General features: G+C 42.8%; 1 protein-coding gene across 6 annotated transcripts in view; it reads left to right on the top strand.

The window, feature by feature from the left end:
• Positions 1-18,540, top strand: part of ARFGAP1 (ARF GTPase activating protein 1) — a 32,157-nt gene extending 13,617 nt beyond the window's left edge. The window contains exons 5-14 of one of the 6 annotated variants that reach the window (XM_079979649.1): positions 286-386; positions 1,382-1,471; positions 2,002-2,098; positions 3,386-3,442; positions 4,970-5,002; positions 6,794-6,823; positions 9,058-9,114; positions 11,352-11,411; positions 12,785-12,861; positions 13,729-18,540. In XM_079979649.1, the coding sequence (XP_079835775.1) occupies positions 286-386; positions 1,382-1,471; positions 2,002-2,098; positions 3,386-3,442; positions 4,970-5,002; positions 6,794-6,823; positions 9,058-9,114; positions 11,352-11,411; positions 12,785-12,861; positions 13,729-14,089 (963 nt within the window). In that variant the 3' untranslated portion in view covers positions 14,090-18,540. The remainder of the gene's footprint in view (positions 1-285; positions 387-1,381; positions 1,472-2,001; positions 2,099-3,385; positions 3,443-4,969; positions 5,003-6,793; positions 6,824-9,057; positions 9,115-11,351; positions 11,412-12,784; positions 12,862-13,728) is intronic. The other 5 variants (XM_079979650.1, XM_079979651.1, XM_079979652.1 and 2 more) reach the window with 5 other exon arrangements.
• The last annotated feature ends 6,887 nt before the right edge of the window (positions 18,541-25,427 follow it).

The raw sequence follows: 25,427 nt of genomic DNA, 5'->3' as shown, positions 1-25,427 counted from the left end.
TCTCTTGTAGTGAATTCAGCAAGTTAATTACACTTTGGATGTGAATAGCTGGCTTCCTGGGCCTTGCTAAAGCAGTAGGGAGCCTGGGTGGCCCTACAAACCTATCTGCTTCCATTCCCTGCTTCAGGAAAGTCTTTCTGTGGTGCTTTCCTCACAGTCTCAGGGGCTAGGGAGCGGCATATCCTTTCACACAGAGCTTAGAAGCAGGCTACACCAAACCCATTCTCTGTTTCTGCTGCGCAGCAGCGAATAGAATTTGTGTCTTTAAGGTATTATTCTTTTTAGGTGGCAGCAGAAGCGGAAGGTAAAGAATGGTCAGTTGAAACTTCTTCTGCCAGAAACTGGACTCCACCTCAGCCCAAGGTTGCTCTGTCCTCAGCTCACCGGTAGAGATCTCTTTTTCTTGCACAGTGTGTGGTGGTTCTAAGGCTATTATGTTAACCATATGAAGGTGCTTAGACTAATGATGGAGGTGAATACTGGAGAATGTGCATGGCTATTACGGTTACCTGCAACATCACATCTAGAGGGATGGGCCATGCTGTTACATTTTGTACAGTGGTACCTCGGGTTACATACGCTTCAGGTTACATATGCTTCAGGTTACACACTCCGCTAACCCAGAAATAGTGCTTCAGGTTAAGAACTTTCCTTCAGGATAAGCACAGAAATCGTGCTCTTGCGGCGTGGCGGCAGCAGGAGGCCCCATTAGCTAAAGTGGTGCTTCAGGTTAAGAACAGTTTCAGGTTAAGTACGGACCTCCGGAACAAATTAAGTACTTAACCCGAGGTACCACTGTACCTGTTACCAGGGAGATAGGAGAAGAAATGGGGCTGATGTTAGTCTTTAAGAAGCTGACCAAGGTTCTTCATTTTAGTTTTGATCATTGCACATAGGAAGGCAGACCTCTTTTGTTTACTGTATTCATCAAATGTCTTTTTAACCTGGCCTTCATCTCAAATTTATTTCAGAGCGAGGTGCACCACAACTATGATGCGTAAATTACATACAAAAATTAGTTAGAACAATCACAAGTATAAATCAGCATGACAAAAAGGCAGGAAAAATAACATTAATAAGACTCCAGGTTATTAATGGCTAATGCCATTAATAAGACTCCTACAAATGGCTGGGTAAAAAAATTAAGTTTTTTCCTTGATGCTGAAATTATAAGAGTATCTGTACCAAGAGTACTTCCAAGAGGGGGAGGAGGTGCATTCCACAAATGTGGTGCAATGTTTGCAGGATTATACCTTCTCTTAGCAAGGTTTGCTTATTTACATGCCACATGCACTTTTCTCCAGTGCTTATCGATTTCAAGTGGTCCAATTACTATGGCATAATAATGTTTGATGTATGGGTTTGTTTGCTTTCTTTGCAGGAGCTCTGCTGGACAACCCCAGAATGCTGGTGCCCCTTCTGACAAAGCCTTCGAAGATTGGTTAAATGATGATCTTGGCTCCTACCAAGGGTAAGAATCACTTCTCTGTTAAATATAGGGCTCCTTGGTTGCCAACTGTGATTGTCCTCTCCCCTGTGGTAACCACCCCTGTCCTGGATGCTCTGCACAAAGCTCCCCTCCATTGAATTTTCCATAAGATGATGGGGGGAAAGGATGCTTGCTTCACAGAGAACTTTTGCAAAACCAGCACAAGTCTCTCTCACGCCCTCTACTCCTCTGGGGAAAATAATAATAATAATATTTTTTTTAAAAAAAAAAAAAACAACACTGAGAGGCGGGCCTTTCCTAAGTTGTTTGCCCATGAAAGAGAACTTGTGAGGATTTGTTAGAAACCCAGCCAGATGGGCGAGGTATAAATAAATTATTATTATCCTCCTCCTCTTCCTCCTCATCTCACCAGGGAGACCCACAAACATTTCTCTCTCTCCTCCAACAATATAGGTAAAACAACCCTGTAGATAAAGCTTGCATCAGTTGCTTATAGTGGTTTAAGGCATAGCCTATATTTGAGCTCAAACATCTTGTGTGCTTTGATTCAGGGGTCAAGAAAATCGTTACGTGGGGTTTGGGAACACAGTTACACCTCCCAAAAAGGAAGACGACTTTCTCAATAATGCCATGTCCTCTTTGTATTCAGTAAGTAGCTGCTTTTCCTGTGCATACGCTGATATAAGATGCATTCTTATTCTTTCACTCTTTTGTTGCCAGTAAGCAAGCCAAGGTTCCCCATATTACATCATGTCTGAAACAACAATTTAAAAAGTAGAGACGACAGAGCGCAATTTTAGACAGATTACTTCAACACTTGGAGTATAATGCTAAGAAATGAATAACCGTGCACCATAGAAAACAACCACAGTGGACAACTTGACTAATGGTGTGCTTGATTGCTTATCGGAATGGTAATCAAATCAAAATGATAATTTATCCACTTGCTTTGCTTTCTTGCCAGAATGCTTCTAGTGTTGATTTTGTTCATGTTTAGCTGCGCTAACCTTTCTTGCCTTCATGCCGGTCTTTCTAGAAATACTAGCGCAGCATTTAAAATCAGGTAACATGGGATTATTCTCCTTCGTTTTCTCTATCCTCTCAAAACATTCATTTTCACTGCAGTGACAAGCAACTCCTCAGTTCTTTTTCAAAATGGTTTTCAATGCATTTGAAAAGAGTACACTCTGAAATGTCACTGGCCTCCTCTACCTGCATAAAGACTTCAGACAGGGAGAATGGAACTGGCAGGAGGCTTCCCGGGCAGGAGAGAAGCAGTAGGGAAAAGGGCTACTTGTTGTGGCTCCATTTTACAAAATCAACAGTGTCATTGTGTATGGTTAGTGTAGAAAAAGAAGAAGAAGAAAACAAGAGAGGGGAAATCATGATTTGTAGAACTTGCTTGAACTTGAAGCTAAGAACTGGTGACTTTCCAAACCAGGGAAACTTTCCAAACTACATCGGCTCCCCTGAATTAAGGAAATGATCTTTCCCTTATTTTGCGTCACCTTTCTACCTTCCTGTAGTTAAGCCCATGGATCGAGCAAGGGTTGCACGTTTTTATTATGGCTACCAGTTTTGGCCTTTGTGCAAGTTTGGGAGCTGTGCACTTTCAAACAAAGAGGCTGAGCTTACCGAGTATTGGGGTAGCGTATATGACAAGGTGGATGAGTCTGTGCTGTTATGATGCAGAGCAAAGGTGGGGAACCTGGGGCATTCCAGACATTTGGACTCCAACTCCCATCAGCTCCATCCAATACAGTCTATCATTAGGGATGGTGGTAGATGGAGGCGAACAATGCCCAGAGGTTCCCCTCACCTGATACAGAAAGGTTATTAGATTTTCTCTGCACTTGGTTGTTGAAAGAAACATTTTTTTTGTTTTACCTTGGTAAAAATGGAGCAGGCCTAACCATTCTCTGCTTCTTCTTTCAGGGGTGGAGTAGTTTTACTTCTGGAGCAAGCAAGTTTGCTTCTGCAGCTAAAGAAGGTGTAAGTAAACACTATAATCCAGCAAATGAAGCTATCCAGCTTGCTCTATGTAATGGGGTTTCTCTTAGGAAGCTGACCTTTTACAGGCAAAAACCTAAAAGGAACCAAACACCTGCAGCGATGGGCTCGCATTATGCTAAGGATGCCTTCAGATGCTCATTAACCACCCATTCACCTGATGATCATCTTCCCACATAACTGCTTTTGAGGAATTGCTGTGTGGTGAAAGCTTTAAATGGCCATCCTAGCAGGAGGGCAACTGCCATCATCATGTGAAACATCAGGTCAACTGAATCCATCCTGAGAGAACTCAAAACTGCTGCGTTGTAAAATAATCTGCATTACAGGCTGCAAACAGTGTTGTCTGAAGAGGAATTCAAACACCCCTCTCATCAGGTCAAACACTTTTAAAAGTCTTGCTACACCATTCATACACCAATTCCTGCTTTCATCTAGCCACCTCATAGACCAGGCTGCTTCGCCCTGCCGCATGGCAGAGCCAGGCTTGGCTGTCAACCAATATCCTGTCAAGAACACAAGAACCCTTCTGGTTCATTCTGTTTCCAGCACAGGCAGCCCGATGCCTTTGGAAGCTCACAATCTGGGCATGAAGGGAACAGCCTTCCCTTAATTTGTCTCTCGCTCTGTGTGTGTGTTTTCATAGATTCTCATATCCAGAAGAATATTGCCTTTTACAGTGGAGATTTGTTTTAGCTTTCAGGTCTGATAGCTGCTGCTACAGCTACTTTTATGGATTCAGCTAGTCTCCTTTAAAAAAGAAAAGAAAGCATGCCAATTGATATTTATGAGAAGTGGAATTTTCAAAAAGGCATGTTTTGGAAACGGCATTGATGCTTTAAAGTGGTTGAGCATCTTGGCTGTCCTTGATAGTAAATCTAATTTGTATTCAGTCCCCCCCCCCCACCTACTTTTTACTTATAAGAGCAAGCTGAAGCTGGAAAAAGAGGAGCATAGTGCTCTGCTTCTCCTTGGCTGGTGTGAGGCATTTCTGTATTGGCAAAGGAGAAGCTCTCCCTCCGCAATTGTTTTTGGAGGTACAGACTTCCTTTCTAGTGGCAAAATGATTTTAGAGAACATTTCTCTGGCGCATGGGATCCTCAGAACCCACATGGCCATATCACACGTGGGCAGAACATAAGAAGATGTGTACACACAATAACCTTGAAGTGTGGAAAGTTAGTTGTTTTTCTGCCTATAGCTTACAGCAGAGGGCGGCGGGGGGATCAGTGTTTGGGTAATGCTAGAAGTCTTCCATTTGAAAGGATCCTAACAAAGCAAAGTTTTGATATTCGTGGCTCTTAAAACTTCCTTAGAGTGGTAGGCGTTTTGTAAGATTTTGAGAAACATAAGAATGTTATAATGTCAAGAGGGGAAGAAGTTAGGTTGCTCCAGTAAAGCCACAGAAGAATCTCGTGGCGCTGCAGTCCACATCATCAGTGTCTGTGCTTTGAATTGCTAAGGGGAAAATAAAAGACTGAAACAAACAATTTTTGCTTCTATTAACAGGCTACCAAATTTGGATCTCAAGCAACTCAAAAGGTGATTTTCACAAGTCCTTCTGTTATGTGGCTAACCCAACACTAAAAATCTTCACTGGTTCTCTTTTCCTCAGCAGTTTGAATTCTCTTGGAATATTTACAATCTCCCGGATCTTCTCTGAGAAACTGCAAATTAGGTTCCAGTGTCAGAGGTATTGTGATGAAAGCGTCATGTACTCTTAAGTTAGGAAGCAGATGAGGTATGTTTTGAAGCACAATAGAAAACAGAGATTGCACCTGTTGACTCACCAGACATTTATTTAGTGGTTTGCTACCAAGTTGCAGAATATTTACAACTGGATAGCAAGAATCTGCTCTAAAAACCTATAAAACCACTCATCATCTTTGCACTTTGCACCATCGACTGTTGCTTTTTAAAAAACCGAGACAGCATACTGTTGCTATCAGGCATGTGTCCTTTCTTATTTTAATAGAGAATGTTGTGTCATACATCTAAATTGAACAGGGGTTCTGTTAATTCACTTTCCACGTATGGCTTATGCATATTTTACATTTTAGCCCATGGCTGCAGAATTTACTCCTTTGTCACGTCTAGCATTTCGCCTAAGGGAGCGGCGGAAAGCAATTCATTAGAAGTAAATAAATCTACTGAGAGGGGAATTGTAGGTTATGCAGTGTACGTAATGTGGAAACGGATTACAGCTTCCTCAGGTAAAATTATGTAGCCTGCAGTTAGTGTTGCAGAACCTCAGATATTGCTTCTCTATTAAGCAATAGCCTCCAGACTTGAATTGCCTCCTAATCAATGCACAATTTGCATAGATCATAACTTGGGGCTGTTGATACTATGCTGGAATCTCTGTGGGACTGCCATAAAGTCACAGCTGGGAGATGCTCAGATGATGGTGCTATTTATAGGAACTGCGGTGTTTACATGTGTGTAATACCCACTCAGAGAAGCTGGTTTATACAAATGATATCTGTGTGCGAGCATCTACAAGCTACAGGCTCAGTGGCAATCCTGCATTCCTGAGGTGCTTGCCTTGTTGGTGAAGGGAACACGCTAATAGAAACCAGCTTCTATAAGAGCGTATTTGTACTAAAACAAACCTAAGCAGTTTGTAGAAAAACGTTGGTGCATTTATATCAAGTTGTGCAAAGCAAAGGCTTTGGATTCTATGAGGAATATATCCTTGGGTGCATTCACATGCCCAGTGAAATTAATTCTTGTTTAACTGAAACCGTCTTGCAAGCTAAAATGGTGTGTCTTTCAAGGGAAAATTAAATCAGTATTCCTGGCAGATGTTGGCAGAACATAAAGCCTGCAGATATTTCCCCCTTCTGTAAAATATATAACGTTTGATATTGACTTGATTTTCCTTTCCTGCCTTCTTACGGGAGTCACAGATCCTTATTTAAACCTTGTTGAATGTCATATTAGTATCAACATGCATATTTATTCAAAACGCTACACTGGAGTTAACTTACCAGCCCTACTGACAAGCCACCTCAGCAGCACTGCTGCCTTCTCAGTCGGCACATGATGGCAAATTTTCCCAATTAACAATTGGAGCTGTTGCTTCCTAGCTCGTGCTTACAAGCTGACTCTCGCTCTCAGCCCTGACTATATAATTTTATTTTAGTTTATTTTTGACAATTTAGTTTGGCGTGGTAATCAAGAGACTAAACATTTTGCTTGTCGTTAAGGCACTGATGTTGGGATAAATATCATGCTTTCTTGCCAGGAACAAAAGAGTACATTAGATCTTTTGCTAAAAGCTGCTTCTTCTACCTCCCTTGCTCTCTTCTCTTGTGCTGCCTGGGTCTAAAGTTTTGGGGCCACAAACAGCAGGCAGATCCGGTAAAGCCCTCCCCTCAATTCTCATGCATGGGTGCTTTGTTACTGTGCTGAGTTTGTACATTTTGCTGCTAGCTGTCTTTTATAATTTCACTTTAACCCCCCTCACTTTGAAATCAAGTCATTTTTGTTGAACAGTGTTGTCTGCATCTTTCTGTAATGTCTCCTCCAGCTTGTTTTAAAATAGGCTGCATCAAGCAAGAGTCCTAAGTATATATTCCAATCCATACTATTTTGTAAATGTTGGATGTCAAAGGCTCGCTCAACGCGTGGGTGTATGGGATGATCACTCAGGACTGAGGTGTATTCAGAACTGTATTTGCATTAGGGAAGTATTTGGAAATGAGGTTAGCAATAGATGTTCCTCTGAAGGCTTTGTTCATGGGGAAAAGGGTGTTCAGCATTCAGTCAATGATCTGTCAAACCTCTGTCTCTTTCACAGGGTTAACAATTCCATTAGCTGCATATTGTCAGGAGAATAAGTTGTGCATATTCTGTGAACTGAACCAGACACTGGCCCTCATAATAAAGAAGGGCATTGACTAGACAGACTTAGTTTAGGCTGTGAACTTCCACACTATCCTGTTAGCATTAACAGGCATGGTAACAGATAAAGAAGATGCCAGCCACGTTAGTCCAATACCTTAATTGTTTTCATTTCTAGTTTAACGTGGTGACAGATTAGATGAGGAGACTGTGGTATTAGGCAGGAAGATGAGCAGGGATTTCCCCCAAGCTTTACAACTTAATCACACAGAAATTAAAAAATTGGTAAGGAAGAGTTCAGTCACTCATCCCATCCTTAACTCACAATGCATGTAACTTTGCAGAGTAGGACAGGATTCAGGAGAAGAAGTGCAACTGTGTTCCTCCATAATACTTAGCATCCAATAAGAAATAGCAGCAAGAAATAACATTATTCTGGGAAACAACTGAAGGATGAGTAGAATGTTCTTGGTCCAAAGCAGGCACCCCCAGACTCGGCCCTCCAGCTGTTTTGGGACTACAACTCCCATCATCCTTAGCTAACAGGACCAGTGGTCAGGGATGATAGGAACTGTAGTCCCAAAACAGCTGGAGGGCCGAGTTTGGGGATGCCTGATCTAAAGGGACTACAGGTCATCTATTCCAATCTATATTCCCCAAAGCAGCTACTGTAGGGTCAACTTGGGCAGCCTAGATCTGAGTGTCATAAATATAATGGCACCAGTCCACAAGTGTATTCCTTCTCTTTTTAACCTCTAACCAATAATTCATTCTCTCCCTCCCCCCCTCCGTCTTCCCCCAATTAACTGGGTACAATTTCGCACCATTTCTTATTTCTAGTTGTAACACTTTATAGGCCTAGAGAAGCAGAACAGGGCAAAGGAAGTGCATCTCCCGGACTAACAGGCCACACCTGAGGCACCACAGTACAAAAATCACACAAGGTTTTCCAGTTGCGTTTCACTTCTAGTTTAAAAGCCTTCTGCATCTCTTTCCTGTTTTTTTCTACAAGTTATGTTTGTGCATCTTGACAAAGAGCATGAAAGTTAGGCTGTAGAATTGGGAAGAGCAGGTCTTCTGCATTCCCCAGCCACAGGAAATCTTCTCATATGGGCTTGCCATTGCTTGCGTAACTTCAGAGTATGTTCTGTGAAATGATTGCATTTCTCTTTCCAAAAGAACTTGCTGACTTCATGTTACTGTAGTGCAGTGATTGTGATCACCCATTAGCTTCAGTGTGGTTAGCTCCCATGCCCCTCCAATAATTTTAAGCTAATGCCTACATGATATGGGCCATATTGTGTTCTTACATCTGAGTAATCGCACAGTGTGACCAAACCACTTGAGTGAAGTTTTCTTGCGTGTTGCTGGAGCAGCATGGGAACTGACCTTTCTGCAGTGGCAGCACATTCACCCCTAAAGTAACCTTTGGTTTAGCAAGGATATTTTCTTTTGGTTTGTTGGGACTTGCTTAAAGGAACCAGTTCGAGGATACTGAAGCAGCCCTGTAGTCTTGTACATCTCAGTGTATTTCCCCGTCTCTTTGTGAATACGCATTGTGTGCTTAAAGCTCACTCTCTCGCTTGTACCAGGCAAAGATCAGGGCTCCTCTGTCCTGCTTTTGTCTTTTCTTTCTTTCTTTCTTCCTTTTCTTTGAAAGTCTAGTGGCTCCTTTCCGTGGCAATACATGTTAGATGTTTCCTATGAAGAAAAGTGTAACTGACTTTTGTGTTTGTTTTACTTTTAACTAGGCTTCAGAGTTAGGTCAGAGTATAAATGAAAATGTCCTCAAACCTGCACAGGAGAAGGTAACTTTGGAAATGAGTACATTGGTTATGGGAACTGAATACCATTTTCCTTCTTACACACATGAGCTTCTCCAGTGTGAAATTGTGTGCACACAGGGTGGCAGTACAATTCCTCCCCGACATAGTCTAAAAAACACTTCCCTGTTGGTGTTATCAAAACCAGGTTCTGGCATTATACTTCAGGAGATTTGCAGCCAAAGATGTGAGAGTCCAGTTCAAAAGGATGTGACATTGATATTTCCCCATCATCCTTCTTGGCCGTTTAATTCATCTGTCTCAAAAGCTTTGTTTATTTATTATCATAATATCCTGCCCTTCCTCCAAGGAGCTCAGGGTGGCCTCCGTGGTTCAGCCTCACAACAACGCTGTGAGGTAAGGTATTTTAAGGGAAAACATGGCAGGTCTAATGTCACCCCATCCTGGCCAAGTCAAGACTTGAACTTGGGTCTTCCTGGTCCTAGTCCAACACAATAACAACACCCAGCACTCTTTGGCCAGATCATGCCACTCCTTCCAACAGCATACCTCCCTAGGCCCTCTTTGAAGGGTTCCCCAAGATCCAGCTAGTTTTTTTTAAACCATAATCTTGCTTGACTTCCCTCCACTCCCCCTCTTGGTATCATTATTTAGTATTTATTCATGCACGTCCATGAAACCTTATATGCCTAACAATCCAATTTTAAACCTTCATCTTAATACAAGTGGTATTTAAAGATCCAGCTAGTTTAACACAGGGGGCAGGGTTGCAAAGCTCACTGCAGATCAAGCCCTCTAAAAGCTAGAAAATGCCATAGATAAATAATATGGGGCATTACTGAGAAATTTTCACAAATGCCTGACATGATTGAGACTTGGAACACGTTTGAACGCTTAATTGAATACCCTAACATGGGCACTAGCACATGTTACTGAAAGCCCCTCCGCAAGCTGCTGTTCTCACGTTTCCCAGAGATCACAGGTGAGCTAAATACTGAAAAGGAGCCTATGTTAATATTTCATGGCATGCAGAGAAGGCTTTCCCAACCTGGTGCTTAGGATGTTGTAGAACTGCAGCTCCTGCCATCCCTGATCTTTGCCCATGCTAGATAGCCCTGACGGTAGCTGTACTCCAAAACATCTGGAGGGATGCGAGGCTGGGAAAGGTGGTACAGAGAAATATATTTTCTGAATCATGTTAAATAATTCCATTTTGATCAAGTATTGGTTGTTCCCATGAATATGATTCAGTGGGGTGTTTCAGCTTTCTGAATTTCAGACTCTGCAGTGTGATTTTTATAGTCTCTGTTTATTAATAGCAACCTGTCAGGTTATGTCCATTTTGCAGACAAGGAAGTGGGGCTAAAATAAATAAAAAAAGTGGGGTAAAATAAATAAAATGCAAAAGCTTATGCAACGAGTGCAGAGTTGAACTCAGAACCCTGGTGGTATTCTATCTTGCTGAACCCCTAAGATTATTCACTTTTACTCTAGGCCAGTGGTTCCCAATTAGCTAAGTACTACAGACCCCCTGTTTTTCACAAGCCAAACCATGCACCCTCTACTTTTGAAAATGTTGGTATCTCTGTGGTAGTGTTGGTTATGTGAATGGTGCCACCATACCCTCCTACATGTCCCAGTGCAAAACTTTGGGGCCACGCTCCTGCATGAGTCTTGTAACCCGTGCGAGAGCACAGTGTCACAAAATGCGTAGTTTTGGGGCACCGTGATCTCGGCTGAGAACGAGGGACTTTTTCAGCCCCTGGTCCATCAATGGCAGTTCTCCTCTAAAGACACAATATTGCTAAATTAAAGGTAGAATAATTAAGTTTTGAGGCTTATGATCTGTACTGCATCAATTGCAAATTTTTGAACCGAGTTAGATATTCTTTTAGATGTCATCGGACATCTTAGGAGGGGCTCTGAATAATGTGTAAAGTTCTAAATAAGGAATGCATTTATGATGTAAAAAATAATATGATTATACTTGTAAGAATTGCCTCACTTTTTAAAGTAAGTGCTCATTGTGCCATTGGTTTCTTGATTGCTTAGTATGCTGCATCCAAAGTCTTTGTGTCCCCCAAGGAAGATTAATTCCAGAGTTCTTAGCAGATAACCTTTTAAAAGTAGCAAACTCTCCTGACCTCATTGTCTGTGGAATGAAAGATTTGTGTTTACTTTTGGTGCAAATAGCATTTCTCTCAGGTAGTTGTGGCATCATTTTGTTCTGCGCCTAACTTTGGACATCTTGATTCATGTAGGTAAAAGATGGAAAAATTATGGATGATGTTTCCCAGGGAGTCTCGCATTTGGCTTCCAAGGTACGATGTGGCCTTCCTAGCGGATAGGAGGCCAGGAATTAAGCCAGTCTCCATATTCCTTAGGCATGTTGTGCTCCAGCGCTAGAAGCAATTTCTCCTGCAGCAACGCAGCATTGACAAATAGACAGCTGTCTATTCTGTGTTGTTTATTAAGGCGCAAGTCGCACGTGTCACTGAAAGTGATTGGGTTGCATCTGTTTTCCATGGAAATCAGTTTGACTATGACCTCACATGCAAGGAGCCGGCATTTATGCTGTGGCTGAACAAATCATTGAATGTTACAGCAATGTGTGAACCAGGCTCATGTGTGAAAACTGACTCCCTCGATATCTAGTAAAGGGTATTTCATAAATGGTACGTGTACCATTGATGTGACAAAAAACACTTTCCTGTGAGCTCACAGGATGCATTTCTAAAACAAATTCTCTTCCTCATTATGAAACGTAGCAATGGGTGGGCCAGTGACCAGCCATAAAGTTTGCAAAGGAATATGGAAACAGCTTAAATGGAATGCAAAGACTTCTAAATTTTGCTAATATACGTGCCTTCTCCCTTTCTTCTGTTTTTGCTGCCAATGCTTAATAAAACCGGTAAGTGCTGATGCTTCCTAGTTTTAACTATTTTTCTCTTGAATGCTTTGATTTTAAAATTGCTCTGATGCTTTTTTAAGAAAAGCAGTGTGTAAATTTCCTTGGAAAGATGTATAGCGTTAGTACTTTTCGTAGCTCTGGTATCAGTGGTGAGCTCACCTTTCATGAACATGTTGTGTTCGTCCCTTATATGAAAGGTTCCCAAACTCTGGCCCATGGAGAGTTGGTGGCCTGCCAGCTTCACTCAGGTGGTCCCTGGGATTTATGGTTGAAGATAAGAGACGGCGCATCCGTTGGATAAGACATTTATATTGGCTTCTAATTACATTTGTTTGCTTCTTTTATTTATTTTATTTTATTGTGTTACAAATTGGAATTCAAATTGTAATACAATGAAATGCAGTACTGTATATAATAAATAAAAGAAATCGAAATCAAATTAAAATCCCTATGGCATCTACCACACTGCATTAAAATTGTTGCAGCAGGCAGAAAAATCATTAAGTGGCAGCTTTTCAGGTTCTTCATCCGAGCCTATCAGCTAATCTTAACGTTTTAAGGCTTGGCCTACTTTGCTAAGAGTCTGGTCCCTTTGACTCAGTGGCTCAAAGCAGAGTGTCTTCTAGTTTCTAGAGCTCCACTTTCAGAGGCAGGTGATCACGCTGGTTCTGCCGCTCTTCCACCACACCAACTCCCCCAAAATGATATTTTGTCACAAATGATGTTTTTGTAATCTTCCTTTGGGTTTTCCTTCTCCATTTTGCCCCAATCTCTATTTCACAGGTCCAGGGAGTAAGTAGTAAGGGATGGCGAGATGTTACCACTTTCTTTTCTGGAAAATCAGACGAGTCTTCTGAAAGGTACCCCTCTTTGTGTATTTGTGTTAGATGTGTACTCTCCAGGCTTCTATATCTCATATCTGTTTTGATTGGCAGCTGCCATGGCCAAAGAACACGGACATGGTTGTATTCCATTTTTTTTAAAACAATAATCCTTCTAGAATCCAGTGGGTGTAAAACCCTTTTATTAGACCTATATGTCCCTTATTCATTTTCTTCTGACCTTTTCCAAATGCTCAGAAACATGTTTACAGCATTTTAAAACATGAACACGACTTGAAACAACTGGCACCTTTTCTCCCGAAACCATTATGTTCAAATATGCTTGCTTATGGTCTCACACCATTCTTAAAAACTTAAGAAAATTAAAAATTGAGAGGTTGAGACAACCTGTTTTGTATGCTGCTCTGTTTTATTTGTGATATATGCACTTGTTCTGTTTTTAATCTGGTCTTTAGGAAATGTTATTGAATGCAATTGTTGTAGTTTTATGTAAACCACTCAGAGATTTTTATTACGTGAAATGGCATGCACATTTTATTTTTAAATAAACCAGACAACTCATGATACCCCTCTCCTAAACTTCATCACTGCTGTCTATAGGCTATTTCCATCCCATCCCATCATGGATAGCATAGTGTTGCCTCCCTGCAATATTTACATTGCAGTGACTCCAGAGTTGGCTTTAGCTGGGGATATGGTGGAGCCTACACAAAAGCACATGTACACACAGCTACGTTTTCGCGCTTTCGCTTCTAAGGTGGAGATTGAATAGTGTAGCGTAACAGCAAATCAAGATCCGAGACTGAACACGATAGCAGCCCTTCTGATCCATTCTGTGCTGAAATGAACTAGTCTTCTGTTCTCCTGTGTTTTCTTCCTTGAAAGGCCGCCAGAGGGTGACAGCTACCAGAACAGCAGTGGTGAAGGCTACCAGAACAATGCAGTGGATCAAAGCTTTTGGGAGACCTTTGGCAATTCGGATCCGCCCAAAACCCACAAGTCCCCAAGCAGCGACAGCTGGACGTATGTGGACAATTCTACCGAGAAGAAGAGCTCTGATAGCTGGGATGTCTGGGGCTCGGGGACAGTTTCCAATAACAAGAACAGTAACAGTGACAGCTGGGAAAACTGGGAGACCAACTGGGAGAATGCAGCCGGGGAGGGCAAAACCAAAATGACCCCTAAGAAGACGACAAAAGAATCTTCTTCAGCGGCTGAAGAAGGCTGGGATAACCAGAACTGGTAGGACTTGTATCCCTGTCCATCATGGCAGAGGGAAAAGTCATACTTCTAATGGAAAGGTTTCCCATGTAACTGGATTAACGTCCTTGTCATTTTTGGGCCTGTTTAAACCTCATGCTTACTGTTCCATTCTCTTTCCACTCCTGTTTACAACTACTACAAAAAAAGACATTGGTTTGTAGATTCTTGTAATTACCATATGAAGACGTGTCTCTCCCATGGAAATGACCTTGTGCATTCTTAGATATATTCTCACCATGCTGCTGTTGTATGCGGAGCATGCCGACTTCCTAAAGCGAGAGCCTGGAGGAAGTAAGCCCATGCAAGCATACTTTCATAGCACAATGCTGCATGTGTAGTCTTGCGAGATTGCCCAGCTTCTCATTGGAATTTCAGGTGAAGTTCTGGAGAACTTCTGGATAAGCTGATATGAGTGTGTCTTCAACTGATTGCAGATTACTGAACTGATTGCAGATTAGTGGACTGAGACTGAAGTTGCCGGGGTGGGTTTGAAACAATGCAAAATGGTAATTAAGATGCTGTTGAAGCAGTTTTTAGATTTATCAAGGTGTGAAAAGAAAAACAATAACTCTTTACCTTATTCAGCTAAATCTCTGTCGCAGAAGAAACAAGGTTTGAGCTTCTTCCGTATGAACTCTTGGAGAGTCAAGAGCAAGATACTTCCTTTTCCTGCCCTTGGTAGTTTCCATTTCTTTTTAAAAATTAAATGAAAAATGTCACATTGTTTTTGTTCCCTCGAAGGTTCCATTTGCTCTTTTTGGTTTTTACCAGAACTGCCTGCTATCAGAAATGACGAAGTGTTTGGAAGGATTAGACAAGATAGTTAAACAGAACTCGTGAATGAAAGAAGCAAATTTCTTGAGCAACCGAACATGAGTTTGGTACTTTGACTCCATTTATAGATAAAATCAGTATATAAGATTCCAAAATAGATTCCTCTCCCTTCCCCCTCTCCCAAACAAATCAGAAGGAAGCTAATCAAGAGGGGTCAGGTTGTAAGTTTCATCATGTTGGCTGCTTTGCATGACTTTTGAGAAGAATTCAAGTATTTATTTCTACAGGTCTTAACGTATGTTATTGATGCTTGTGGTCAAGAGATCTTCTTTTGTCATCTGTCTCCCTTTGTAATGTATTACAGCATAGCATGACTGCTAATGTTGTGAGAAGCTCCTGGAAAACTTGGGATCATGGTGTAATGGGTTGAATTCCAGTGTGGATACCAGAATCACAGGAGAGTGGGGTGGGGGGCTCCTCTCATACCAGTGTGGAAATTTTGCTTGCAAACCTACATTTCAAATGTTTGAATCTCTGCCCAAGAACACCTTTGCATTGGCAGGTGGACTATTTCTGGGGTTCCGTGGACCTGAGCCTGGTCTTCTGGTAAGCTTTTGCACAGACTTAGACCTCCAGAAGTCAGCTAAGGTTGTCTGCTGTATATAACTGTCCACACACACACACACACACAGTGAACTTACCCACTAAGTATTAATAGTTTCCTAGGATTTTTGTGTATTGTTTGGTATGTCAGTATCTACTTTGTAAAGAAATATGACCTTGTTGGCTTGTTCTGCCGTACTTAATCACTAGCCTTTCAAGCTGCCAACTGAAATGTTCTTCGAGTATTTTCATTGTTTATGCTCCGCCATCCTCTGCTCTCAACAGTCTAGCGCCCTTTCAGTGAGTCTGTGGTGGCCGTGGTGTTTCCCTGTGCCAGACAGACTCCTGTGTCCTCTTCTGAGATCTCTGGCCATGTAAAACGGCTCCTTTAAAAAAAGGAAACAGTCAGGGCGCAGTGAGAGTTAACGCCTTTCCTTAGTGTTGGTTCTGGCATTTTTTGTAAACACCGTGACCCATTGAGTGGTATTTTTTTACTCCCCTCCCTGTTCTAAAGATAACATCATGGGAACTTAATTGCATGTTCAACATGTAGTGGCTGGCGTAAATTTATACCTGACCCTTTTTATCTGCTCTCTTTAGTACATGTTTGCTGCCCGAGTGTCAGAGCCAATGCATGTGCTCTGCAGATCTGCTATACCCATGATTTGGCAGGAAATCTTTTGATTAAAACATCACAGTAACAGGGATGGGAAAATGTACTTTGAGCTCACTGCTGACATAGTCGACCTGAATTAATATTAACTCCTCTGCATCATCTTGAATTGCTTTGTTACTCTTATTTTCTGCCACTCCCCAAAATATCCATACGTTCCTAGTCTGTATGAACAAATGAATGTTATATTTGTAAAATAATAATAATACGCCTCCTCTCCCGTTCTCACCATTTTCTCCAAACCTAGCAGATTTTTCTCTGCTCTTGTAATACTTTGTCATTTCAGATGTATCTACCCTTCGAGATCAACACTTCATCAGTCACATTCTTAAATGCACCATTGGTGGTGCTGACATCTTAGTAAAACAATGCACAAGAAAGGTTTTGATGTCAGAGCTCAAGGTGCCCTATTTATTCTTCCGAAATCATGATCAATTCTTACAGAGAAGGGTAGCATGCAGTTGCTGGGGAAGGGACGAAGCTGCTTTTGATTCACCTTTAGTCACAATCTCAGCAAGGCTATATCTGTTGTAGCCTTAAGAATGGCCACTTGACCGATTGCCTGTGGCAGGGAATCTTTTTTTAAGTCAAAAGTTTTGTTTTTAAGTGTCATTGATGCCTAGCATGTATGCATGAGCTGGTGGGCTTGGAAATATGCTTTTAAGCTAATGCGTTTGACCGCAAGTCTGGCCTAGGCAGTCATACAGGTTAATGGTGCTCCAGTGAGCAAAATCTGAATTGGCAGAGTGATTGCAGCATTGAATATAGGCCTTCTCTCCTGTTGTGTTACTTCTTTCTTTTGAAAGGGTTGATTCCTCCACCCTCAGCTCACTTTTCTGACTATGAACTACCTTTCAAATCTCTCTATACCGCAGGTTGAAAGATGTGTGCAGAAACAGCACAGCCATTGCTTATTTGAAAAAGCTTAATTGCATTATAAGAAATCAGTTTTTTAAAGCCATTCAATGCAAATGTATTAGACTAGGAATCAGAGAGTTACTTTCACACTGTTCTTCCTTTCAGAAATGTGCTGCTTATTTAGCTTTTTGGAGAGGTGGGGTTGATGAGAATTTAAAGGCTTTTTTCAGGGAGAAGAAGAAACAACACCCTTTGATGCTGATCTACCCCCAAAGCCTAAAAACCACATGGTATCTCTCAAGCAAGAATGATGCAGTTGCAAATGGGTTGCTGTTTTTTAAAAAAAAAATGTGTGAGGAAGCACTATAGGGGGATACCTGGCCTGCATGCCTGTTCCTACAAAGCTGAAATGGGAGAACTAGAAATAACCCCAGCATTATGATTTCTGTTTAATACAGTGCATGGCAATAGGAGATAAACCCATGGTACAGCATCATTTAAGTAGCGTGGGCTGGGCTGGCTACATGAATAGAACCAAGTCTCTACACTACTCACCTATCCTAAATGGCACATGAGCTGCTCTATCCTGCCTTTTCTTTCTGAATTGAGGTCCAGCCACCTCTGCGCTGACCTCTCTCAGTGCCAATTCAGATGCTTCATTCCTGCACAAAGCACTGCACAAGTGCTTTGGAAGATGTGATTTGGAGTGGGAAATACACGAACGTGGGTGCCAGACTCCATCGTCTGGCTATAGGGATTTAGCTAATAATATGAGGGTTTGGCACTCCGTTCTAACTTTTTCCGAATGATTCCCTCAGCCCTTGGAAATCAGCTGTCTGTGAGATGGAACAATTAAGCAAGCCATGTGGGCTACCAAAAGCCCTTCCGCATGCCAGTAGGGCAGCGCCCCAGCAAAATTGCCAGGTTCATCTTTGGGGCGATAAAGAGCCATTTGTAAAGGTGGGCATTTTTAATCACACAACCAGGTGTCTGTAGTGCTGGGGTTCACGATTTAAGACCTCTTTCTGTACAGTCTTGCTGGGATCTCTTCATATCCTCCAAGAATCGAGCACCCCCCCAACCCTCGTCTAACATTCCATGGGTAGAATTTTTTTATGTATTGGTGTAGTAATTTGTGCAATAACTTTAAAACTGTGAGGTGAACCTCCTCTTGATCCAGAAAGCCTCTCTGTACATTTGACTTAAATGGGACAGAAATAAAGTACCAGTGGAGGATTCTGCCCAAAGCTTTTGAATACAGAAGGGATGGCTTTGAGAGATGTATCTGAGGTTCTTAACCTTCCTTTGCATTCTAGGTTGGAATGACTGGTCTTTGGGTCTCTCTTTAAGAGAGGCGGGGAGTTGTGGGACATGAGAAGCCTTTCAGTTTTCCTGCTGTGTATTTGTGAAGTTCACAGGACCTGTGAGCACTATTCCTTGTTCTGTAAAGTGGTACTGAACTTGAACCTACAGTGTCATCTTAAAAGCAAAATAAAACAATAAAGCAAGAGATATGGAACAAAGCAGCTCACGTTGCCTGAAGACTGACTTTAGAAATAAAGACGAAAATGATACCTGTTGTCTTGATGATAATAATAATAATTTTATTATTTATATGCTGCCCAGCTGACTGGGTTGATTGAACCATGAGCCCTATGGAAGCTCTATCCCCATCCTGTCTTTTATTTTTAAATGGAATTGCGCAATCACACTTAACGCTGTGTTGCTGGGACTTGAGTGTTACTTATTTCTATTACATTGCATATATATTCTACCTTTCCTCCAAGGAGCTCAAGGTTAGGCAAAGAGACGATGATTGTTCCAAGGTCACCTAAGCAAACTTCATTACTGAGTTAGGACGTTGAACCCTAGTCTCACAGCTTGTCGTCCAACACACTAAACACTATACCACACTGAGACACTGCACCAGACTCCCAGTACAGTGGTACCTCGGGTTAAGTACTTAATTCATTCCGGAGGTCCGTTTTTAACCTGAAACTGTTCTTAACCTGAAGCACCACTTTAGTTATGGGGGCCTCCTGCTGCTGCTGCGCCGCCGGAGCACAATTTCTGTTCTCATCCTGAAGCAAAGTTCTTAACCTGAAGCACTATTTCTGGGTTAGCGGAGTCTGTAACCTGAAGCGTCTGTAACCTGAAGCGTATGCAACCTGAGGTACCACTGTAGTTCGTTAATGGCTACCTGGCTGTTTTTTGATGGGTGGGTGGAATTCAACTACTTAACTAATGTTCTTCATTAAGCTCAAGTACTTTTACAAAGTACAGCTTTCTCTACATGCTCAGGTGTTGGTTGACCCTAATATAGATGTTTCCTTTTTGAAAGGCTTCAAAGAATACAGACTACAAGAAGTCTGAAAGGCACATCCGCTGAAAATAGGCTGATGTGCTGGTGGCTTTCAAATGCCTTGAAAATTCAAAAAGATGGTTCACATGCTCCATGAGAGCAGCACAGGAGGCAATGGGTTTTGCTGAGCTTTGTAGGAAGGTTTGCTAAATCTCTGGGAGCTTCCATCTAAAGGTTGCTAAATGATTTGGAGAGCTCCCAGTTTTCCCGTTTTAGGAAAGAAATTACTGTGCAAATGTTGAATAAGCAGGAAGCAATTGAAATGTGGCTGAAAAGAAAAGAGAATACAAAAATTGGCAGGGGAATAGAGTCGCAAGTAATTGAAAGGCTGATGGAGACTTGACTGGGAGATCGACATGAATATGTCCTAAAAGGCTGCTTATGTGATGCAGCCCTATTGTCTGGATCCACCCCACAACCCCATCTTTTCACTGGGACTCACTTTTCTACCGAGTTTTCCTGTTTCTCTGTTTCTCTTGCAATGATGCTCATCTGTTAAAACTTCATGTAATATTGCATCATTGAGAATTGGGAGCAGGGTTGTCCCATAAATGCAGGGGTCTAATTGCCCTTCCCCATGTTGAAAGGTATAGTTAGACCAATATTTTGTGAGTATCCTTAGGAAGTGCTGCCCTCACACTTTTCACTGCTGGATTCCAGTGATTGTGTGACAGGAAAACTCTTCACATAGACTCGGTTTATTTTCATTGATCTAAATCCAGTTAAAGTCCCACGACTTAAAGATGTGTGCTGTTTTAGCCCTGTTGGATCACAGGATGTGTGGCATGTTTTCCTGAGCGTGTTCTGGTTGCTGTGTGCATGTTTTGCAGCAAAATAAAAAAAATAAAAAATAAAAAAAGGAATGAGTGGTGCGTGAATCACGGAATTTAGTTTCACGTTGTGGAGAGGTGAAGTCACCTTGGACCTCAAAAGCCTTTTCACCAGACAGCTGGTTGACAGTGGAGTTTCTGCCTGAGAATCTTAACGTCCCTGTGTGACTCCCGAGTAAAGGGCTCATTGCAAATAATGACGCTCCTCGAGAGTAAAGACTCTTAGAATAGGCTCAAGCTCCTGCAGCCGGTTTTGGACATGGTCTGGGAGGCTTCAGCTGGAATTTGCCGCTTGTTGGAAACCACATGAATCACATCTTGCTACTCCTGAACCTGGGTTTTTTTGCTTTGCCCTGCTACTGTCTGGCTCTCCAGTGAAATGGCAGTTTGCATGGGAATAACAATTATTTCTGGCAGAATCTGGAGCTGCATCTACTTGTGAAGAAGAAAGGGCATGAGATGGCTTTGCGGGGACTATCATGGTTTGTCTGAAGCTGTCGTTTTTCTTTCTACCCACCAGAGGGTGCACTTTTATTAAGTTTGGAAATAGAGGAAAGTCTGAAAAGTTTTTTAGCAGTGAAAGCAACCTAAAAGTCATGCAGCACATTAAAGGTGAACAGCTGCATAAAGCTTTCTGATGAACCCTAGTGCCTGAAAATTATGGCGTATTATTATTAGTTTATTGCAGCAAACACAGCAGGCATGCCTACTCCTCTGGAAGATTTGCAGCCTGTTGAACTCTGATGTAATAAGAGAAGAAATAGAATGCACTCCTGATTCATCTTGCTGTCCTAAACACGGGCATTCCTTTCTTTGAAACCTCTTGTGTTGAGAATCTGCTCCATGTATAGGGGTAGGTCACAAACCTGGAGAGATGCTCTTTTCTACCTTTTGAAAAAGGTGAGTTTTGGAAGGTGTGTGTTAGGAGATTTGGCGTGGGGTTTATTTATTTATTTTAATTGGTGTGTGGGAGGGTAGGCCATGTGGAGCTCAAGAAAGCAGTGTGTGTGTGTGTGTGTGTGTGTGTGTGTGTGTGTATCGAGGAGGGAGCTTGTGCAGGGGAAAGCAACCAAAATGAGAGAGAGTCTGGAAACCAAGTGTTACAAGGAGCAGCGGAGGGAGCTGGGTGTGTTTAGCCTGGAGAAGACTGAGAGGTGATATGATAGTAAAGGTAAAGGTACCCCTGCCCGTACGGGCCAGTCTTGACAGACTCTGGGGTTGTGCGCCCATCTCACTTAAGAGGCCAGGGGCCAGCGCTGTCCGGAGACACTTCCGGGTCACGTGGCCAGCGTGACATCGCTGCTCTGGCGAGCCAGAGCCGCACACGGAAACGCCGTTTACCTTCCCGCTGGTAAGCGGTCCCTATTTATCTACTTGCACCCGGAGGTGCTTTCGAACTGCTAGGTTGGCAGGCGCTGGGACCGAGCAGCGGGAGCGCACCCCGCCGCAGGGATTCGAACCGCCGACCTTTCGATCGGCAAGCCCTAGGCGCTGAGGCTTTAACCCACAGCGCCACCTGCATCCCGCAGAGGTGATATGATAGCCATCTTCAAATAGCTGAAGGGCTATCACATGGAAGAGAGAGCGAGTTTGTTTTCTGCTGGCCCCAAGGGTAGTACCCGAACCACTGGATTCAAATTATGAGAAAGGAGATTCTGACTAAGCATCAGGAAGAACTGTCTGACGGTAAGAGCTATTGGAATGGACTACCTTGAAAGGTGAAGGGACACGGGTGGCGCTGTGGGTTAAACCACAGAGCCTAGAACTTGCCGATCAGAAAGTCGGCAGTTTGAATCCCCGCGATGGGGTGAGCTCCTGTTGCTTGGTCCCTGCTCCTGCCAACCTAGCAGTTTGAAAGCATGAAGTGCAAGTAGATAAATAGGTACCACTGTGGCGGGAAGGTAAACGGCGTTTCCATGCACTGCTCTGGTTCACCAGAAGCGGCTTAGTCATGCTGGCCACATGACCCGGAAGCTGTACGCCGGCTTCCTCAGCCAGTAAAGCGAGATGAGCACCACAACCCCAGAGTCATCCGCGACTGGACCTAATGGTCAGGGATCCCTTTACCTTTACCTTGAAAAGTAGTGGGCTCTCTCTCCTTCACTGGAGGTTTTTAAAGGATGTTTTAAAGACGGGTGGCTACTTTTAGCTTGTGGTTCCTGAAATGCACTAGATGACCATTGTGATCCCTTCCGACTCTACACTTCTAGGTTAAAATTGTTGCAAATAAGCTATTAAATCCAAGAACCCCATCATGGTGGGATGTCTAGCAGCTCTGGCAAGTTGTGTTATAAGATCTGATCACCGAGGCAGAACCATCTTCTCCCGCATTTGCCTTCCTCCCATGCTTTCCACTCAGAATCTAAGGCCTCCTTCCGCTCCATCTAAGGCCAGCAAGAATGTCTAGCTGATTTGTTTCATTCGAAAGGAAAGCCAGGAGATAGATGATAGATACATAGATAGATAGATAGATAGATAGATAGATAGATAGATAGATAGATGATAGATAGATAGATAGATGATAGATAGATTGATAGATAGATGATAGATAGATAGATAGATAGATAGATAGATGATAGGTAGATAGATAGATAGATAGATAGATATAGATAGATAGATGATAGATAGATAGATAGATAGATAGATAGATAGATAGATAGATAGATAGATAGAAGGACCCTCGTACCTATGGGACCGCCTCTCCTGGTATGTCCCACAGAGGACCTTACGGTTTTTCAAACAAAAACATCTTGGAGGTCCTGGGCCACAGGGAGGTTAGGCTGGCCTCAACCAGAGCCAGGGCTTTTTCGGCTGTGGCCCCGATCTGGTGGAACGCTCTGTCACAAGAGACTGGGGCCCTGCGGGACTTGACATCTTTCCGCAGGGCCTGCAAGACGGAGATGTTCCACCAGGCCTTTGGCCAAGGCACAGCCTGACCCCCTCTTTTGGTAATCCTCACAGAACTCTAGCCCAATGGTTGCCATTAATTTGATTTTGAATTGATTTTAGAATGAATTGATTTTAGAATGCTGTGTTACTTTTATTGTTGTTAGCCACTCTGAGCCCGGCTTTGGCTGGGGAGGGCAGGATATAAATAAAAATTTATGATGATGATGATGATAGATAGATAGGATGCATCATTTTCAGATTTCCCAAAGCCTTTCAGATGTGGATTAACAACCTGCTTCCTTTGTCGCTGCTGCTGAAGGCTGTTCATGGCTCACTGCTGCTGCTCTGGCAAGGAGAATGTTGACCACTTCTCACAGCTACTCATGCAATTAAGCTGGGCATCTGGTTTATTAGGGCTGCTATATTAGGTTGGTGATTGAAAACCTTGCTCAGATAACATCACGTACTGCACATGCCTCGTCCCCATCCCTCCCCCCCCCCCCGTGTTCCTGCTTACTTAATTTGTGTCCGTACAGTGCAATTGATGTAAAAAAAAGGGGGGCATTTTGGAGAGCCCTGCAAGTCAGAATATGGGTCCCTGCACCTAAGATCCAAATTTTCCTGGTTGTAACAGCAGTGGCAAAGGGAGAAATAAGTATTGGGTGCATAGGAGCAATGTACAGTGGTATCTCGGGTTACAGACACTTCAGGTTACAGACACCGCTAACCCAGAAATAGTACCTCGGGTTAAGAACTTTGCTTCACGATAAGAACAGAAATCATGCCGGCAGCAGGAGGCCCCATTAGCTAAAGTGGTACCTCAGGTTAAGAACTGTTTCAGTTTAAGAACGGACCACCAGAACGAATTAAGTTCTTAACCCGAGGTACCAATGTACTTAGGTTTGGTTTGAGCAAGTGGGTGGGTGGGGGAGAGAGAGAATTCTGGGGTTACGCCAAAGCCATCACGAAAAGAATTGATGGTTTTATTATCCTTCCTCTAAGAGTGGCATGACCATACGCCTCACTGCTTTCTCACATGAAGGTATAGGCACAGTGACTGGCTATATGGAACCTCCATGTTTGGGGGCAGTTTACCTCTTTGTTGGGGAAGAGCAGCAGTGGGTAAGGTCTGTTGGCTTTCATGCACTGCTTGTAGGACTTCTCAGCTGCATCAAGGAGGCTGATGGATCCTTTGGCGTAGGACTGCTCTTAAGAACAAAGAATCCAGAGACATACCTCCTTGGATTGATAGATTAAGAGATACCACCAGGGGGGGGGGGGATTTTCCTATATGCAAGTACAGCTGCTAGAATAGTGATTGCTGCTAGGTGGAAGTCACAAACTATACCCACAATGGAGGAATGGATTTGTAAACTAAATTTTGGCAAAATTAATTTTGGAAAAATGAACTGCTATAATAAGAAATCAGTCGAATCAAAAAAAGGAGTGGAAATGATTTGATGAATATATGGCAAAATATTGCTCAAAAAAGATACGTTAATATGTCTAGATTAAAATGTGAAGTACTGGATGGAAGAAAAACTAGTAAGGAAAGATAATAAGAATATATAGATGATTTGAGACGATTGTAGAATGCAAAGATTATTGTAAATTGTGTAATGTGGAGGAAATCGAGTGGGGGCGGAGGGAAGTGGGAGGAGGGAGAAAATAATATGATGGATTGAGGAAATATAAATGTAAATGTATGGGAGGGTGGGAAAGAAATGGTGTTGGCTTTGGTACATCTGTATTGTAATGTAATATGTGAAAACCAATAATAATAATAAAAAAGACCTTAAAGGTAAAGGGACCCCTGACCATTAGGTCCAGTCGTGACCAACTCTGGGGTTGTGGCGCTCATCTCGCTTTATTGCCGAGGGAGCTGGCATACAGCTTCCGGGTCATGTGGCCAGCATGACTAAGCCACTTCTGGGGAACCAGAGCAGCGCACGGAAATACCGTTTACCTTCCCGCCAGAGTGGTACCTATTTATCTACTTGCACTTTGATGTGCTTTCGAACTGCTAGGTGGGCAGGAGCAAGGACCGAGCAACGGGAACTCACCCCATCGCGGCGATTCGAACCACCAACCTTCTGATCTGCAAGCTCTAGGCTCTGTGGTTTAACCCACAGCGCCACCCGAGTCCCCCCCCCAAAAAAGCTTAGGTGTTGCCCTTGTTCTCTGGGGGGGGGGATCTGTTCCTCACTTCCTGTGTACCTACCTGTTTCCAGCTTAAGGCGGAGCAGCATCTGTGGGAAAGTGGAGGACAGGCCTCCTTCAACCTCCTTCAGTACGGTCCCGCCTCCCTCCCTCCCTCTCCCTCTCCCTCTCC

This window comes from Podarcis cretensis (genome assembly GCF_951804945.1).
Source record: "Podarcis cretensis genome assembly, chromosome: 6".
Taxonomy (NCBI): Eukaryota; Metazoa; Chordata; class Lepidosauria; order Squamata; family Lacertidae; genus Podarcis; species Podarcis cretensis.
The sequence above is the reverse complement of the archived record's forward strand: the minus strand, read 5'-3'. Positions and strand labels throughout refer to the sequence as shown.